Genomic DNA, 18,955 nt, shown 5'->3' on the forward strand with positions numbered 1-18,955 from the left:
ATGGAGAACAGATCTGAAGTGAGTGAGTTCATCCTCATAGGATTAACAGATGCCCCAGAGCTTCAGGTTTCTCTCTTCATCATGTTCACCCTCATCTACCTGATCACCCTGGTAGGCAACCTGGGGATAGTAGCTCTGATCTCCTGGGATTCCCGCCTCCATACCCCAATGTACTTTTTCCTCAGTAATCTCTCTCTGGTAGATGTTGGGTACTCCTCAGCTGTTACCCCAAAGGTGATGGCTGGGCTCCTCACAGGGGACAAGGTCATCTCCTATAATGGATGTGCTACACAGTTTTTCTTCTTTGGGGCCTTTGCTACTACTGAAAGTTTCCTCTTAGCCTCCATGGCCTATGATCGTTACGCAGCCGTGTGTAAGCCCCTACATTACTCTACCACCATGACATCAACTGTATGTGCGCATCTGGCCAGTGGTGCTTACATCTGTGGCTTTTTGACCTCCTCTATAGTCATAGGAAACATTTTTAGCCTTTCCTTTTGTAGGTCCAATGTGATCCATCACTTTTTCTGTGATGTTCCCCCTCTCCTAGTTCTCTCTTGCTCTGATATTCACAACATTGAGTCAATAATATTTATCTTAGGGTCATTCACTACCTTTTTACCATTTCTTGTCATCTTTACCTCTTACTTATTAATCTTCATCACCATCCTGAAGATCAATTCTGCTGACAGTCGACAGAAAGCCTCCACTTGTGCTTCCCATCTTGCTGCTGTGTCTATATTTTATGGGACAATCATCTTCATGTACTTCCAACCCAGCTCAAGCCATTCCATGGACACAGACAAAATGGTGTCAGTGTTCTACACCATTTTCATTCCCATGTTGAACCCTCTGGTCTATAGTCTTAGGAACAAAGATGTGAAGAATGCTTTTAGGAAAGCTGTGAGTGGACAAAAACTTCAATTTGATTATCTTTTTTCTTAGAGAGAAAATCCAGTTTGCACCTCCCCCAGTCTGGGATCCAGCCCCAAAATCAGAATATTTTTCCTATGCATGCAGAAGTATAATCAAAACTTTTTCAAAGGCAACATTATTTAGTAGATAGATTTGGAGTTAGGAGAGACCTGAATTTATATTATCTTAGACACTTTCACATTGTATAGTTCTAGGCAAGTCCCAATCTTAGTTTCCCCTTATGTAAAGGTCCTTTAAAGTATGCCACGTCTGATAAGATTGTTTTGTGAAATGAAACATATGTGTTTTGTCTTCTTGTTGTTCAGTTAAATGATCCCATTTGGGGTTTTCTCAGTAAAGATACTAGAGTGATTTCCCATATCATTCTCTAACTCATTTCGCAGATGAGGAATTGAGGCAAACAGGGTTAGAAGACTTTCCCAGGGTCACACAGCTAGTAAGTGACTGAAGCTCTATTTGAAATCACGAAGATGACTGCTCTTGATCTCAATCCCAGTGCTCTATTCACTGTACAGCATAGATGTCCCACCCCTCCCCACATACATTTATTTCCAATAGAGCAATGGTAGCAATTTTCCTAGAAAGAGGGAGATCAGCTACACAATTTTTGACCAGTTTACTACTTTGAGAGCAAAGTCACTGAGTTGCTTGGAAGATATAGCTTTGATGTTAATGGCATTGTTTATTCAGCAGCCCATAAACAAGAGATGAACTGGTAAATGCTTAAGAACCTGATCTTCAGAAAATAATGTATACATGATACATGTTGAAATTAATCTACATTATTGTTTTCTCCATCACTTTCTGAAATCTGGATCATCAACAAAAACAAAGTCCCAATTCATAGAACTTATTGATTTTTGCAGTCTAAGGATCAGTATAAAAATAGCCAGTTGGAGATCGCTCCAGCACACTACTGCAGTATGGCCACCTTTAGGAAGGAATATAAACCATAGGATGGTATTAAGAGTCTGGAAAGGACTCTGATCCTATAGGATATACACATCTCATTGGATTGTCAGTGTAATATACTGATGCCAACTTTACTATTAAGCCCATTCTAGGTAAAAGGTTCTTTTGGTACTTTATGTTTCTGTTTCTGAATAGGGGTTCCTGTGAGGTTTTAAATTTTTTTTAATTTTTCTGTGGGATGAAATAAATGATAGCCAGCGTTTGGTAACTTGAATAATTTTGGAAGAGCTAGGGACCCATCTTGACCACATTGGGAGAAACTTGGGAACATGTTCTACTAGTATCATGTAAGTTGATTTTTTAGGAACTCTATTAGGGAACAATCATTTTTATAGGTCACAGCCAGGATTAAACATGGTCCACACAAGCCCAGATGTCTTGATGGGGAGTGAGGGACTTTGAAATGGGTTACTGTTGGATTTCAAGTTGAAAGAAAACATTGATTTCACAGGACAGGAAACTGAGGCCCAGCTATGACTGGGTCTTTGGTGTTTCTTCCCACACTTTGACATTCCCCATTCTCCATTTGTGATTTAAATTTGGGGTGCTCAAATCAACTGGAACTGGGTTACTATACAGAAAGCATGGTTCATCTATAAAAGAACAGTGGGTATTAATGGGCTACTTTTATAACTCAATAGTGTACTTGTAAGCAAAAATGCCAATACAATATATGACCACATTGAGAACACATTTGTCCCAAATGAGGGAGGTGATGGTGCTGCCACTCTAAGAGGTTACATTAATAAAATAGAGAAATAACAGATTAATGAATTGAATATGCAATTTAAAAAAACTAGATAAAGAACAAAGGAAAAATCCCCAGTTAAACACTAAATTAGAAGTCCCAAATATTAAAGGTAAAATTAATAAAATAGAATGTACAAAGCTATTGAATTAATAAATAAAAGTAAGAGTTGCCTATATAAAAAAATAAAACATAAACAATTGATTAATTTGACTTTTGTTTGTTTTTGTTTGTTTGTTTTTTGAGGCAATTGGGGTTAAGTGACTTGCCCAGGGTCACACAGCTAGTAAGTGTTAAGTGTCTGAGGCCAGATTTGAACCCAAGGTCCTCCTGGCTCCAGGGCCAGTGCTCTATCCACTGTGCCACCTAGCTGCCCTGGTTAATTTGACTTTAAAAAGAAAGAAGAAAACAAAAATACTAGTAACAAAAATGAAAAGGCTGAATATACCACTAGCAAAGATGAAATTAAAACAATTATAAGGCTCTCTTGCCCAATTATATTCCAATAAATTTAAGAATTTAAGTGAAATGGATGAATATTTACAAAAAATATAAATTGGCTAGATTAGCAGAAGAGGAAACACAATATCTAAGTAGGCCAATTTTAGAAAATTAAATTTTACAGGACACAAATGAGCTTCCTAAGAAAAAAGCACAAGGGCCAGATGGATTTACAAGTGAATTCTATAAAACATTTAAAGATCAACTAATTCTAATATTAAATAAATTATGTAGAATAATAGGCAAAGAAGTGATCCTATCAAATTCCTTTTATGAAACAAATATGATAGTTATACCTAAGCTAGGAAGGGTAAAAACAGAGAAGGAAAATTAGACTAGCTTCATTAACGAATATGGATGCAAAAATCTTAAACAAAATACTAACTAAAAGATTATAATATATTGCAAAGATTATACATTATGATCAAGTGGGATTTATATCAGAAATGCAGGGATGGTTTAACATAAAGTAATTATTAACATAATTGATTATGTCAATGATAAAATTTAAAAATCATATTGTAGCAATAGATGCAGCAAAAAAGCTTTCAGTAAAGAACAGTACTCATTTCTATTAAAACTCTTGAAAGGAATGGTATAATTGGATTTTTCTTAAATTGATAAGAAAGCACTTATCTAAAGTAATCAGCAAGTATTTTTTTTTTTTTGTAATGGGGCTAAGTAAGTTCAGGTGTGATGTCCATTGTCACCAATATTAATCAATTCTGTCTTGGAAATCCTAGCAAGAGTAATAAAAGAAGAAAAAGCAATAGAAAAAATCAGAGTATGGAATAAGGTAATAACATTATCATTTTTTTGCAGAAAATATGATGATATATTTAGAAAATCCATAAGATTTAACTAAAGTTAGCTGAAACAATAATTTTAGGGGGAAGCTAGGTTGTACAGTGGATAAAGCATTTGCCCTGGATTCAGAAGGACCTGAGCTCAAATTCCACTCCAGACACTTGACACCTACTAGCTGTGTGACCCTGGGTAAGTCACTTAACCCTCATTGCCCCACCCCACCCACAGAATTAATAATTTTAGCAAAGTATCAGGATGTAAAATAAATCCACAGATATATTCTTATACATTACAAATAAAACCCTGCAAGAAGAGATAGCAAAAAATACCCCATTTAAAACAACTCTATAGTATAAAATACCTGGGAGTTCACCAGGCAAAAGAAACCCATGAATTATATAAACCACCTTTTATACAAATTACATAAAATTATATAAAATATTTTATACAAATAACATCAGATTTAAATAATTGGAAAAAGGTCAATTGTCCATTGTAAAACCAACACAATAAAAATTTTACTCAAATTAATTAATATATTCAGTGCCATCCCAATTAAATTACCCCAATTTTATTTTACTAAATTAGAAAAATTAATAACAAAATTCATTTACAAAAACAAAAAGTAAAGAATATCATAGGAACTAATGAAAAGGAAGGAACTTTAGCAATACTAGATCTTAAACTATACTATAAGGGAGTAATTATCAAAACTATTTGGTACTGGCTAAGAAATAGAAAGGTAGATCAATGAAACAGAGTAGACATATCATTTACGGCAGCAAATAAATAGAATAATTTTGTATTTAGTAAGTGTAAAGACTTAAGGTTTTGGTGGGGGCAGCTGGTGGTGCAGTGGATAAAACACTGGCCCTAGATTCAGGAGGACCTGAGTTCAAATCCAGCCTAAGACACCTGGCACTTACTAGCTGTGTGACCCTGGGCAAGTCACTTAAGCCCCATTGCCCCACGAAAAATAAATTAAATTTTAAAAAGACTTAAGATTTTGGGATAAGACTTTATTACTTAGTAAAAATGGTTGAGAAACCTGGAAAGCATTATGGCAGAAACTGGGCATAGATTCTTATAAGTATATGAATTAACAATAAAGTACAAATTAAAAATACACTATATGCATCTAGAGAAAGAACTGTAAGTAGAAGTTTGTATAAAATAATTTTATATATTATAGCTACGCATATATACATAATGTATATATGATATACACATACACTACATATACATATACATATATATAGTGTGTGTGTGTGTGCATGCATGCATGTTTTTCTAATGTTAGCCATCTCTAGGGAGGGAGGGAGGGAAGGAAAAAATTTAAATTACTTTATGATATATTTAAAATTAATAACAAGGTGTACATAATTGATTTTCCATTTCATATGCAATTTTATTTTTTATTATATTATGTTATGAAATTGATTGTTTTATTCTATAAACTAAAAATAAAATAAATAAATGTAGATACAAATAAAAACAAAGTGGGTTGAAAAATAGTATATATTGTTAAGAGCTAAAATTCTAGCTGGTCTGTCTAAAATATCTAATGAGTGGTCGCCAATAAATTATAAGCTTTAGCAAGAGTTAGATTTTTAAGCATTTATTAAGGAGAATAAGAATTTGGTAAAGAGAGAGAAAGGCCTACATTCATCTATCTATTAAAGGGAGAGCAGGTTTCTAGCTCCCTTCTCTGCCATAGTCCCCAGGAAAGAGCGTGAGACCGAGCGCCAGTCTCTTCCTTCTTCCTCCCACTAGCCCGCATCACTTCCTGATGCCAAAGAAAAGACTCCTGCTCTTGCCCTCAAAGACCTTCGCTTCATGGGCCGAACTCTTCTACAGTAAGTCTTCAGCAGGTGGCGTCATCCCAATCGTTACAATATTGAATGAAAAAAGAAAAGAACATTTCAGGATCTTTCCTGAGATGTCACAGTGAGGAAATACCAGGAGCAGATACTTGGTCTTAACTGCCATGTCAAGGGCTCTTTCTAACAGTGAGGTTCATTAACAAAGGAAAACACCCAAGAATATGGTCTCCTGGAGGAACTGAGTTTGGTCTCTGTGGACAGCACAGAGTTTAATGATGTGTGGTGTATATGGCGACTGTAGAGCTGCCAGTTGTCTCTGAGGGAAAATAACTTCTTAAAAGTAGATGTGCTCTGAGGTTTGTATGAAGATCTTGAGAAATTTAGGATTTCAGCTTTGACTTCCAAGCATTTCCCTGCTAGGGATCATTGAAGTGGGACCAACCTGGAGTCAGAAGTCCCTAGAGTCACTCACTCATTCATCTGCCTTCCATTGTTCATCCTGAGACTGAGCAGGAGGGAAGGTCACTCACTCTGCCTCCTTGTAGCAGCAATGAGCAGGGGATAACTTCTTGTGATTTAAGGACTTTGGAACAGTTGGCAGCAGGGACTAGGGAAGAGTGTCTTGAAAAGCATTTCTTACATACTAAGGTTGGGACTTCAAACCCAAGACACCCATGTGAAGGTGCCTGGCCAACTTCCAATGTTGGAGAGTCATCCACCTTTGTCTATATACCAGGTAGGTTCTGGGAAATGTCATGTAAGGTTAAGATGCTTATGTAGACAATAGCAAGGCAAAGTGGGAAAAGTGATGTATCTGGACTCAGAAAGAAAAAGCTGGATAAAAACCTTGCTTCTGAGATCACCTTCGATTGATATTCTGTACATCTTGTGTGTGCATTGGTATTTGCTTGTTATCCTCCACCCCACCCCCCTTAGAATGTGAGCTCATAGAGGGCAAGGTCCTTGGTTTTGCCTTTTTTGGATCCCTAATACTTAGTGCAATGCCTGTCGTACAGTAAGTGGTTAATAAATGTTGGTTGACTGATATCTTTACCTCTGAAATTTGTTAACTGTTTCCCCATAGAAAAGTTGCCTCATCTTTTTGAGCCCCAGCTTCCTGCTCCAAAAAATTTGCACAATAACACCTATGGTTCTTATCTCACAGGTTTGTCTTCAAGATGCAATGAGATAGTATACCTAAAGTGTTTCACAAATGTTAAAGTGCTTTCTAAATATTCTCTACTTGTCATTTAAGTGGATTGTCCTGCAGTAACTGAATGGGAAATCTGAGGGGTGGGAGACTGTGTATTCCTTTTTTTGTTTTGTTTTTTTTGTCAGGCAATGAGGGTTGTGACTTGCTCAGGGTCACACAGCTAATAAGTGTCAAGTGTCTGAGGTTGGAATTGAACTCAGGTCCTCCTGAATCCAGGGCCAGTGCTTTATCCACTATTACCCTGAGACTGTGTATTGCTAATGAGCTCTTAACAGCACATCCACAAATATGGATTAAGGGAATACTGGATTATTGTGTTAAATTCTTTGGGGACAGGGCATTGATGATAAAATGTAGCTAAGAAAGGGATGCTGTCCTTGACCTAAATATTTGGTGTTTATATAGGACTTCAAGATTGACAATGATCTGTTTTCTCATTTGAATCTCCCAACACTTATGTCAAATAAGTCCTATTATTATAATATAGGTAAACTTGAGGCTGAGAGAGTTAATTGACCTATTCAAGTGTGCTCAATTTTTAAGAGTCTGAGGGGGTTATTTTAAATGTGGATTTCCTTGACTCCAAGACCAGAGCCCTGTTACCTATACTGTATTGCATCAATGTATTAATAACCTAATATGACCTCTGTCTTCTGATCTCCATGTGCTTCTCAGGACTTTTTTCCCATAAATTTTCATGTATTAATTCATTAGCTTTTGCTGGTCAAGGACATTTTCATGTCTACAATGCTTTGGGTTTGTCATACCCAAAGAGTTGCCCTTGAACTCCCATATGCTAAGTAATATTATTCCCATTTTCCAAATGAGGACACAGAGGCCCAGGATGATTAATTTACTTGCCTGACATCATGCACAAATCAATGGTTAACCCAATAAAAGCCAGAACCTAAAATTTCTGATTCCTAGTTCAAGCATTCTTTTCAAAAATACTCATTTTACTGATTGGGAAACTGAGATAAACAGCACCAAAGTGACTTGTCACACAGTGTCTGAAGTTGGAATTGAACTCAGGTCTTTCTTTCATTGTTTGATCCATTGTATTGTCTCTGAGGTCCCTCTCTGCTCTAAGTCTATGACCTTTGGATGAAAACCTCAAAAACCCGGGCATTCCTGAGTAGAACAAGAAGTCACCTTGACACTATCCAGTCTTGAGTTCATCAAGCTGAATATCGTAGGCTTTGTCTACACATAATTGCTTTACTAGTACTGGATACCAAGTTAGCTCAAGAGTACCACATACATGACCAATATTACTTTAAAACTTGATTCCGAGTTTTTAGGTGCTGTTTGCAATAGATTCTCTAATACTAAAGGAAAATCACTGTTCAATCCAGAATTAGATGTAAACATGAATATTTCTTCCATTCCTTCACTAGACTCTGAAAAAAAGTTTTAAGCATTTATTATGTCCTTGCCTATGGGTTTCATATTAACCATGTTAGAAAAAAGAAGTTATAGGGTCCCTTTTTTTTACTATAGTGTGAGGAAGACTAATGGATATTTTTAATATTAATATAGGTTTATGACATAATAGAATCATAGATTCACAGCTAGAAAGAATGTCAGGGATCATCTCATCTTTACAGATGAAGAATCAAAGCCTCATTAGATAAGAGTTTTAAAAGAACTTAAAGGATATGTCCAAGGTCAAAAGGCAGTGGCTGGAGTATTGGTAATTAAAATAATAAATAGCAGCAGATGAATTCTAGAAAGCCTCAAACTTTTCAAAGCACTTCATAAAATGACTTCATTCTAAACTCAGGACTATTAAGCAGAAACTCAAGCATTATTGTCTTCATTTCTCATATGAGGAAATGGTCCCAGAGAGGAGATGGGACTTGTCCATGGGCATACAACCAGAAACTAGCATTGCCAATTTTCATTTATTCCCATAAAATGAGAAAGAAGTATTTTTCTACATTTCAGTATTTTCGTTTTAGTCATCTGGTTAACATGACTACTCTTTTCAGTACTATGACCTCCAAATAAAAATGTACATATTAGGTATGTTGACTTAGGTAAGTACCTATTAACATTATCTAAGTTTTAGTGCATGTTTATTTATTTAATTAAATATTTTCCTATTGCATTTAAATGTTTGCAAATCTCACTCTGGATTGCATATTAGACAACTTTGGTGTAGATAAAAACGTTACAATGTTTAATTATCCTATCTGGTTTTTGCTCAGATTTTCTAATACATTTCTATAGATGTTTGATAATAGCATCCAAAGGTCATAGACCTAGAGCAGTGTGCTGCCTCAGAGACAGCACAGTGGATTGAACAATGGAAGACTTGAGTTCAATTCCAACTTCAGACACTAACTGTGTGACACAGGCATTTAACTGCTGTTTGCCTCGGTTTTCCCATTAGTAAAATGAAGATAATCATAGCATCTACCTCAATGGATTGTTGTAAAAATCAAATAAGATTTGTAAAGGAGTCCACATACCTTAAAGCACCATATAAATGCTTACAAGTTATTAGAAATTACACCCATACTTTACACAGCATGACCTAATACAGCCCTTCTTTAAACACCTCAAGGGAGGTAAAACCCAGTACCTCCTGAGGTATCCCTCACTCTTTTTTTTTTTTTTTTTTTGGTGAGGCAATTGGGGTTAAGTGACTTGCCCAGGTTCACACAGCTGGTATGTGTTAAGTGTCTGAGGCTGGATTTGAACTCAGGTCCTCCTGACTCCAGGGTCAGTGCTTTATCCACTGCACCATCTAGCTGCCCGTATCCCTCACTTTTAAATAGTTCACAGGGTACTTAGGGTCTAAAGATTCGGGCTCTTTTTCCCAGATTTTGATCTTCCCAACTTCTATTCATTGCTCCTGGTCCTTCCTATTGTTACCAAACAGTATGTGTCTGATCTTTTCTCCAAATCACACTCTTTCAGATACTAGGAGACAGCTATCACTCTCCCCTGTCTCAACCACCTCAGTTTTCTCATCTTTAGACTAACCACCTTCAGTTCTCTCCAATGAGCTTAATATGACAAGATGTCAAATCCTTTCTCCATCCTGCCTGGCTATAGTCTTTGGAAAGCCTCTACCTTGTCAAAATTGTTCCTAAAATGTGGAAGCTGACACTGACCATTTTACTTTAAAGTCAGAGGATTTTGACCCCCCACCCACCCCATACTAATTTTCCTGGATTCTGTGCTTCTCAATGTACTTTAATGTCAAATTTGTTTCACTTGCCATTTCAAGCTACTGAATTATGTTTGAGTTTTCAGGCCACTAAAACTCCCAAATCTTGTTTTCTATGGTTTGCTCTTGTGATGTTAATCTTTGAACTAAAATGAATCTTCATTTCTTTTATGTATCATACAACATGTTAGCTTTCTTCCCTCCAATTCTGTTGTTTTCGAATTTAACTCATGTACCATTTATTCCTTTATTTAAGTAATTGATAAAAAGTAATAAACAGATCCGGGGTAGGCCCAGATCCACAGATTATTTCATAAGGTTCATCCTTTCAATTTGACAGAGTCATTATAATCTAATCTCTGCATCCAGGCTTTCTAACCAGTTCAGAATCCTCCTTATTTTATTATCATCTGGCTCTCATTGCTACATCCTTCACAAAGATCTAAAATGAGAAATTTTTCAAATGCTTTAGAGAATTATGTAAATGTAGAATTTCCCTTATTTACCATTTAGTACATTTTTTCAAAAAATGAAATAAAGACTGTTTGGAATGACCTGTTCCTATTGAAACCCTACTGACTCTGAGTAGTCTTTGCTTCCTTTTCTCATTGTCTACTTGTTATCCTTACCAGAGTCCACTATAAAAATTTACCTGGGGTTCATGTGAAACTTCCTAACAAAGTCACCAAAAATTGAGGCTGTCCTTTACTAGATATCCCATTATTTTTCAAAATTGATGTACAGTGGCTAAGTAATCATCAAAAGTCTTTTGAGTATTCAATATTGTAGTTGATTTGTGACTTGAACTCATCAAGGACAGCTCCTGAATCTCTTCCTCTCTCCTTATTTTTGGAGAAATAATGTTGCACTGTGCATAGGAAGCTATACTTGGAGTAAGGAACACTTTTGTTCAAATCCTACCTTATACACTTATTTGACCCCTTCCAAGTAACTGAAAAGCTGTATCAGCCTGAGTTTTCTGTTCTAAGTACTAATACTTGGAACAGTTACTGCACAGAAGTGAGGAGAGCACATTTGTTTAATTTTCAAACATAATATGGACTTCAGTTATAATTGTCCTTAATATCATCTCCCTAGTACTTATATTGGTGTTTTTCTCCAAACCTTTGAAACTATAAACCCTTTACCTATGCTAATTTTCACCAGACAAGGAGGCATTTCTTTACCCTGAGGAGGTATATGCTCCTTTTGGAATTAAGGATATTGAAAATCGTTGGAAAGCAGTGGGTACAGGTGTTTCTCCCAACAGGGATTTGGATCAAGGAACGTGGGGGGTCATGGAATAGGGGTTGCAACAGATGCCTAGATGCTCTTTGCCCTTTAATTCCTTTTTCACCCCCATATAAGATGTGTCTCTGGCCTGTTTTATATCTAAGAGTAATTCATTATAGTGGGTTACTTCCTTCTATGGTTTTTCTGTTGTCCCAGGTGAATGACTCTCCCTGCACCCCCAAAGGACATCTATAGAGAACACTTCTGAAGTGGATGAGTTCATCCTTATAGGAATAACAGATGTTCCAGAGCTTCAGTTTCTTCTCTTCACAATGTTTACCTTCATCTACCTCATCACCCTGGTAGGGAACATGGGGATAGTAGCTCTGATCTCCTGGGATTCCTGCCTCCACACCCCCATGTACTTTTTCTTCAGTCACCTCTCTCTGGTGGATTTTGGCTACTCCTTAGCTGTTACCCCAAAGATGATGGCTGGGCTCCTCACAGGGGACAAAGCCATCTCCTATAATGTATGTGCTACACAGTTGTTCTTCTTTTTGGCCTTTGCTTGTACTGAAAATTTCCTCCTAGCCTCCATGGCCTATGACCACCATGCTGCTCTCTGCAAGCCCCTACATTACACCACTACCATTACTTCAAAAACGTTTGTACATCTGGCCAGTGGTGCTCACATCTGTAGCTATCTGACCTCCTCAATAGTAACAGGAAACACATTTAGCCTTTCTTTCTGTAGGTCCAATGTGGTCCATCACTGTTTTTGGTGAGATTCCCTCTCTTTTAGTTCTCTCCTGCTCTGATCTTCATATCAGTGAATCTGTATTATTTATCTTAGGGTCATTCACTGTCTTTTTCCTTTTTCTTGTCATCTTTGCCTCTTATTTGTTAATCCTCATCATCATTTTGAAGATTCATTCTGCTGAAGGCTGCCAGAAAGCCTTCTCTATTTGTGCTTCCCATCTCACAGCAGTGTCCATATTTTATGGAACAATCATCTTCATGTACTTCCAACCAAGCTCAACCCATCTATGGACACAGACAAAATGGTATCAGAGAGTAAAACCTGCCCTCCCTTAAACCAAAACACCTGGCACCCTCTGAAGCTGGGAACAGTAGTATAGCTGAGAAGCAGGGCCCCCCAGTGGAGAGTTTAAAGTCAAGTAAAAGATGAGCAAGCAAAGAAAGTTCAGAATTATAGAAAGTTTCTTCAGCAACAAGGAAGATCAAGGTGCAGTCTCAGAAGAGGAAATCAACCACAGGGCCCCCAGATCCAAAGCTTCCAAGAAAAATATGAACTGGTCTCAGGCCATGGAAACTTTATATACTTTGGAATTTTTCTTCTTGTGTCTTCAAAATTATATTCTTGAGATCTTTCCCTTAAGGTTTGAATTCTCTGTAGAATTAATCTCTAGACTTCTATCTCAACCTTCCTCTGGAATGCCTGGAATTGATCCTCCCCAAACCTAATGTGCATGTCTGACAATTACTAGTTTCTCACTGTTTATCTACCTCAAACTTTAAGATTATTTACTTACTTTTGTAACATTCCCATTTATTTTGATTCTGCCTAATAATTTTTCCTCCTTTATGAAAGGCAGATGTTTACCTAATCCATGATCTATTTCCTTTTCCAATTAATTGTTATTTATAACAGTACAATGTTATGCTACTATCAGTATATATGATTTCCACCATATTTCCCCACTGTGGTCTCTGAATTTCCTCATATGTGTGTATAGTCTATATTGTTTAACAAATAGAACAGCTTGTTATTTCCTATCCAATTTCATTCAAATAAGAGAGAAACTGTTCTAGAATCACATTTCAGTTATGAGTCCCGTTCCTGAAGTCTAGATGTTACTCTGGTAGCTAGATTTGATTTCTTGTGTTAGAGATTCTGTTCATCTTGCTTGTTAGGCATATTAGCATGTGAATCCCAGAAGGCTACCAGAACTATATCTCCCTTATCTTTCATTTTTTTCTACTTAACCAGCTCTACTTCTTTTTCAACCTTACATGCCTTTTAGCAGACTTTTGTAGAAGTGATGCATGGTTAGATGTGAACTGAGGTAGGTGACCTCTGAGCAAGTATACTGACTTGAGATTCTCTGACAGTTTGCTATGATTTTTTTTCAAGATACATTTTGTTATAGATAGTACATAGCAGCCCATTCATAACTTCTATGAAAATTTTCTTCTGGTCGTTCATGATGGTCGAGATGAAACCAAGTAGTCTAAGTTAGTGAACCATAACTATGGAAGGTTCTTCTAAGTTGTAAAGTCTTATGGTGGAATCTGGGGATGGACTTTGTATTTGTTTGATGCCCAAAGGCCACCTTATCTTAGTTCAGACATGGAGTTTAACCAGTGAAATTGATGAGGCAATAAACATTTATAAAGTGCCTACTATGGGCACTGAGAATACAAAGAAAGGTAAAATATAATCCCTGCCTTCAAAGAACTCAAAATCATTAGACAACATGCAAATTACTATTTGCACACAAGCAATATCCAGGATAAATTGTGGATGATCAAAAGAAAAAAGACACTGGAATTGATATGGATCATCAAAGGTTTCCTTTAGGTGGGATTTTAGTTCAAACTTGATGGAGCCTAAAGCAAAGACTGGTAATTTCTCTGCGACCCAGAAAACCATACAATGAATGAAAGGAAAAAATGTCCCTGTTTGTGGTCACCTTCTGTTTCCACAGTGGCAGTGGTGGAAAATTTAAAAGGGGTCAGACTGTGGGAGGGAAACAAATTTAGAAATCATACATTTATTTTTATGCAATCCACCAGTGGCCTTTTTGACAGATCACTCCCACAACTGTGCAAGTGGCAGCTGTTCTGCTTCAGGAAATGGTGACTTCAGTATGTTGTATGCACCTTACAGCTATAATGATTCCAGGACAAACCTGGACCTCAGTGAAATTTTAGCCAACTTTCTTTGGTCCTCCCTTCTCTTCTCTCATTCTTTCAACTTTTCCCTCCTTTGGTTCCTCTCTCTTCTCCTTTTTTCCTATTTTCTCTGTTCTTCATCAGAATGAAGTATATTCATAGGAAAAGAGCTCAGTCTCCAATCCTAAACACTTTATGGTGATTTTTATCAGGAAATAAGGCACTTCCCTTTCCTGAAGTGGGAAATACCACTTTAATGATTAATAGAATTTTAGCAGATTGAAAAATAATGAGAAGTAATACATGAGGAACTATCTATGAGAAAATGATGAGTGGATTACCTAGTGTAATGGCTGTGACACCTACCCAGATGTCCTGCATCCCTTGATTCCTTATTTCTACTCCTCACATAAGATTTATCCCTGACCATGTTTTATGTCTTGGAGTCATTCATCATGCTGAAATTGATTTTTTCTGATGTTGCAGGTGAATGACATCATTCTCAAAGGACATCTATGGAGAACAGATCTGAAGTGAGTGAGTTCTTCCTCATAGGATTAACAGATGACCCAAAGCTTCAGGTTCCTCTCTTCATCATGTTCACCCTCATCTACCTCACCACCCTGGTAGGGAACTTGGGGATAGTAGCTCTGATCTCCTGGGATTCTCGCCTCCACACCCCCATGTACTTTTTCCTCAGTAATCTCTCTCTGGTGGATGTTGGCTACTCCTCAGCTGTTACCCCCAAGGTAATGGCTGGGCTCCTCACAGGGGACAAGGTCATCTCTTATAATGGATGTGCTGCACAGATTTTCTTCTTTGTGGCCTTTGCCACAGTAGAAAGTTTTCTCTTGGCTTCCATGTCCTATGATCGCCATGCAGCTGTGTGTAAGCCCCTACATTATACCACTACCATGACTTCAAAAGTATGTGCATTTCTAGCCAGTGGTGCTCACTTCTGTAGCTTCCTAACTTCCTCCATACTCACAGGAAACATATTTAGTCTTTCCTTCTGTAGGTCCAATGTGATCCATCACTTTTTTTGCGATATCCCCCCTCTTGTAGTTCTCTCTTGCTCTGATACTCACAGTATTGAGTTAGTATTCTTTATCATAGGACCATTCACTGTCTTTTTCCCATTTCTTGTCATCTTTACTTCTTACTTATTAATCTTCATCACCATCATGAAGATCAATTCTGCTGAAGGACGTCAGAAAGCCTTCTCCACTTGTGCTTCCCATCTCACAGCAGTGTCCATATTTTATGGGACCATCATGTTCATGTACTTTCAACCCAGCTCAAGCCATTCAATGGACTCAGACAAAATGGTGTCAGTGTTTTACACCATGGTCATCCCCATGCTGAACCCTCTAGTCTATAGCATGAGAAACAAAGAGGTGAAGAATGCTTTTAGGAAAGCTGTGAGAAGACAACTTCAATTTGATCATCATTTTTCTTAGAGAAAAAAAATCCAATCTGTACCATCCTTCTTCTGAGGTCCTACCCCCAGGTCTATTTTTCTGAGGCACACAGAAGTTGAATATAAACTTTTTAAGAGGTACCATTATGTAATAGGAGGGACTTCAAGTTGACACCCCTAAATTTAAATTCTGTCCCCCAAATTTTATTATTGTGTTACCTCAGGCAATTCACTTAAGTCTCAGTCTCAGTTTCTTCATGTTTAAAGAGATTTAATTGTATTTTCTATTTTATAAGATTTTTGTGTAGAATGAATAATGTGTATATACACACACAAGCATGATATAGCAAATCTAGATTTTATCCTTCCTTAAAGTGAAAGATCATTTATATCATTTTTTCGCAGCATAACAATTAGAAAGAAAAGCCACAGAGTTGTTCGGAAAATTTAGCTTTGAAGTTGTTGCCATGGCTTTTCAGTAGCCTCTAAAACAGGTTTACTGCTGAATGCTTAAGAATCAGATCTCTGAGGGGAAAAATGTATCTATGGGGTACTTTGAAACTTAATATCATTATTTTTCCATCACTTTCTGAACTCTAGATCATTAGCAAAACAATAAATCAAGTCCTAATTTGTAGCATTTACTGATTTCCTGGTCTAAATGTTCACACTCAAAATTCAACAATATCTTTGTGGTCCATTTGGAGCTACCTCCAGCATACCCCTGCAATATGATTACCTTTAGGAAGGACATAAACCACAGGGTGGTCCTAAGGGCCTGAAAGAAAGAGCTTTGAATAATCCTGTGGGGGAGATTTATTTCATTGTATTATCAGTGTAGTATCTTGATGTCTATTTCAATATCAGTTCAATTCTATCTAATAGATTCTTTAGGTGTTTTATGTGTTTCTGTGTCTGAATAGAGGCTGCTCTTATGTTTTACAAACAATTTTTGATTTTTCTATGAGATGAAATAAAAGCTGTCCAGTATTTGGCAATTTCAATTATCATATATGAGCTGGAGACCCATCTTGATCACATTGGAAGAAACTTAGGGACACGCTATGCTAGCAGCATGCAAGCTGATTGTCAAAGAATACCTCTATTTGAAGAGTACTGTGAAATTGAAAATTGATCAACTGTTTTATTTTGCATTATTTATTAATTATTGATTGAAAATTTTCTTATCCCTTGAATCAATATATATGCCCATCAAATGTAGACATAATTGTATAGACCTCATTGGTAAAAATTTGTAAGAGTTTAACACCCTATTGTTATGGGATAAAGTTATAAAAGAAAGATTCAAATCTCTGAGATTTGTTGACTGTGTGAGGAGATCATTCTTCCTGGTCACAGGATGTTTGCCCATCACAAAACTTTCCAAGTGATGTTAGTCAACTCACTGTTTTCCCTGTAGCTCAGGGTTATTCAAATCTCTGCACTGAATCTAGCAAAGCAAACCCTACCCTTCATGTCTTTGTTGTTGTTGTTGTTTGTTGTTTGTATTTTTTGGGGGGAGTCAATTGGGGTTAAGTGACTTGCCCAGGGTCACACAGCTAGTAAGTGTCATGTGTTTGAGACCAAATTTGAACTCAGTTCCTCCTGAGTCCAGGGCCAGTGATTTATCCACTGTGCCACCTAGCTGTCCCCCTGACCCACTCCCGCCCCGCCTCATGTCTTTGTGACCAGTCACAATCAGTTTAGTTTGCATCACTGGATTGCTTCTGGTATCTTGTGTAACCAAGTGGATTACTGAGTTACTCCGTCAGATGCATCCTTGGCTAATGAAAAACCTTGGATCCCTTTTATTGGTAATTGCTACATTTGCTCAGACCTTTTTGCCTCAGTTTCTCTTTATTATTTTTTATGTAGCAATGAGCTAACAAGAGAGAGAAAAAATCATTTTTCCAAGATTAAACGCGGTCCATGTAAGACTAGAAGTCTAGGTGAGGGATGAGGAACTTTGGTAAGCATTTGGTATTCCTTCCCCTGCTTTGACTTCACACCTTCTCCCTTTGGGACTTGAATTGTTTTGGACTCAAATCAACTGGCACTAGGTCAGTATAAAGAAGTTATGGTTCATCTGAAAGAGTTCAATGGGTATTAGTTGTCTACTTATATAATACCAGTCAATAGTAATTCGCAAATGCGAATGCCACATCTAACCACATTGAGAAACTTTTTGCTTCAAGTGAGGGAGGTGATGATACTACTTTCCTCTGCCCTTTTCAGAGTACATTTGCATATCTTATTCAGTCCTGGCAATCACATTTTAGGAAGGACATTGATACCTGGAGTGTGAGATTTAAAATTGAATATATGAGCATTAAACTCCCCCTTTTAACTTTTCCCATATATATCCCAGACCACTAAGAAAAAGAAGCCTCTGAGCTTTAATCAGTGAGGGATTAGTTTTTATTGCTTGGTAATTAATTAGACAACAAAAGGATACCAATTAGGGAAATAGGAAAGTAGAAATACAAATGAATAATCTTAGATCTAAGCTTAGTCTATATTCCTTTATAAAACTCACTGAATCCCAAACTGCTTGCCAGGCCGAGAACCAGCACACCCAAAAGCCACACCCAAAACGCATGTGCTGCCACGGCTAAGTTGAACAGCCAGAGAGAGAAAAAGGCCCACATTCATCTATCTATTAAAGGGAGAGCACATTTCTAGCTTCCTTCTCCACCAGAGTCCTCAGGAAAGAGCGAGTCAGAGCACCAGGCTCCCCCTTCTTCCTCCCACTAGCAAACGTCACTTCCTGATACCAAAGAAAAGACGCATGGTCTTGCCCTCACAGACCTTCACCTCATGGTGGAGCTTTTCTATAGTAAGTCTCCAGCAGGTGGCATCATTCCAATAGTTACAGGAGCATGCACAGAGGTGATTTACTGTAGACTATTCCATATGAGGAACAGTTAAGGAGGTGAGTGTAGTTATGTTGGAGAAAGAAAATTGAAGCAAGCTGGGAGTATTTAAAGGTATGTCTTAGGGCAGTTTAATAAATGTTTAATGCCCAAAGACTGGTACTGAAGCTTTTTAATTTAAGGCGACCACAATTTAGATTTTAAACATCACAGCAGCTAGGTGGCATAGAGGTTAGAGCATTGGTCCTGGATTCAGAAGGACCTGAATTCAAATCCGGCCTCAGACACTTGACACTTACTAGCTGTGTGACCCTGGCCAAGTCACTTAACCCCAA

At 37.3% G+C, this 18,955-nt stretch overlaps 2 protein-coding genes and 1 pseudogene across 2 annotated transcripts; all 3 read left to right on the top strand.

Annotated features, from left to right (window-relative positions):
- LOC122731402 (olfactory receptor 5B12-like) lies at window positions 1–945 on the top strand. The gene has a single exon (XM_043971487.1). The coding sequence runs from the start codon at window positions 1–3 to the stop codon at window positions 943–945; it is 945 nt and encodes a 314-aa protein (XP_043827422.1).
- Window positions 946–5,096: 4,151 nt separating this feature from the next.
- On the top strand, window positions 5,097–14,821 carry LOC122731831 (annotated as a pseudogene).
- A 21-nt stretch (window positions 14,822–14,842) lies between these two features.
- On the top strand, window positions 14,843–15,787 carry LOC122731832 (olfactory receptor 5B2-like). Its single transcript, XM_043972097.1, has one exon. It carries the CDS (start codon window positions 14,843–14,845, stop codon window positions 15,785–15,787), a length of 945 nt encoding a protein of 314 aa, XP_043828032.1.
- Window positions 15,788–18,955: the final 3,168 nt, after the last annotated feature.

Source organism: Dromiciops gliroides, chromosome 6, assembly GCF_019393635.1.
Source record: "Dromiciops gliroides isolate mDroGli1 chromosome 6, mDroGli1.pri, whole genome shotgun sequence".
Classification (NCBI taxonomy): Eukaryota; Metazoa; Chordata; class Mammalia; order Microbiotheria; family Microbiotheriidae; genus Dromiciops; species Dromiciops gliroides.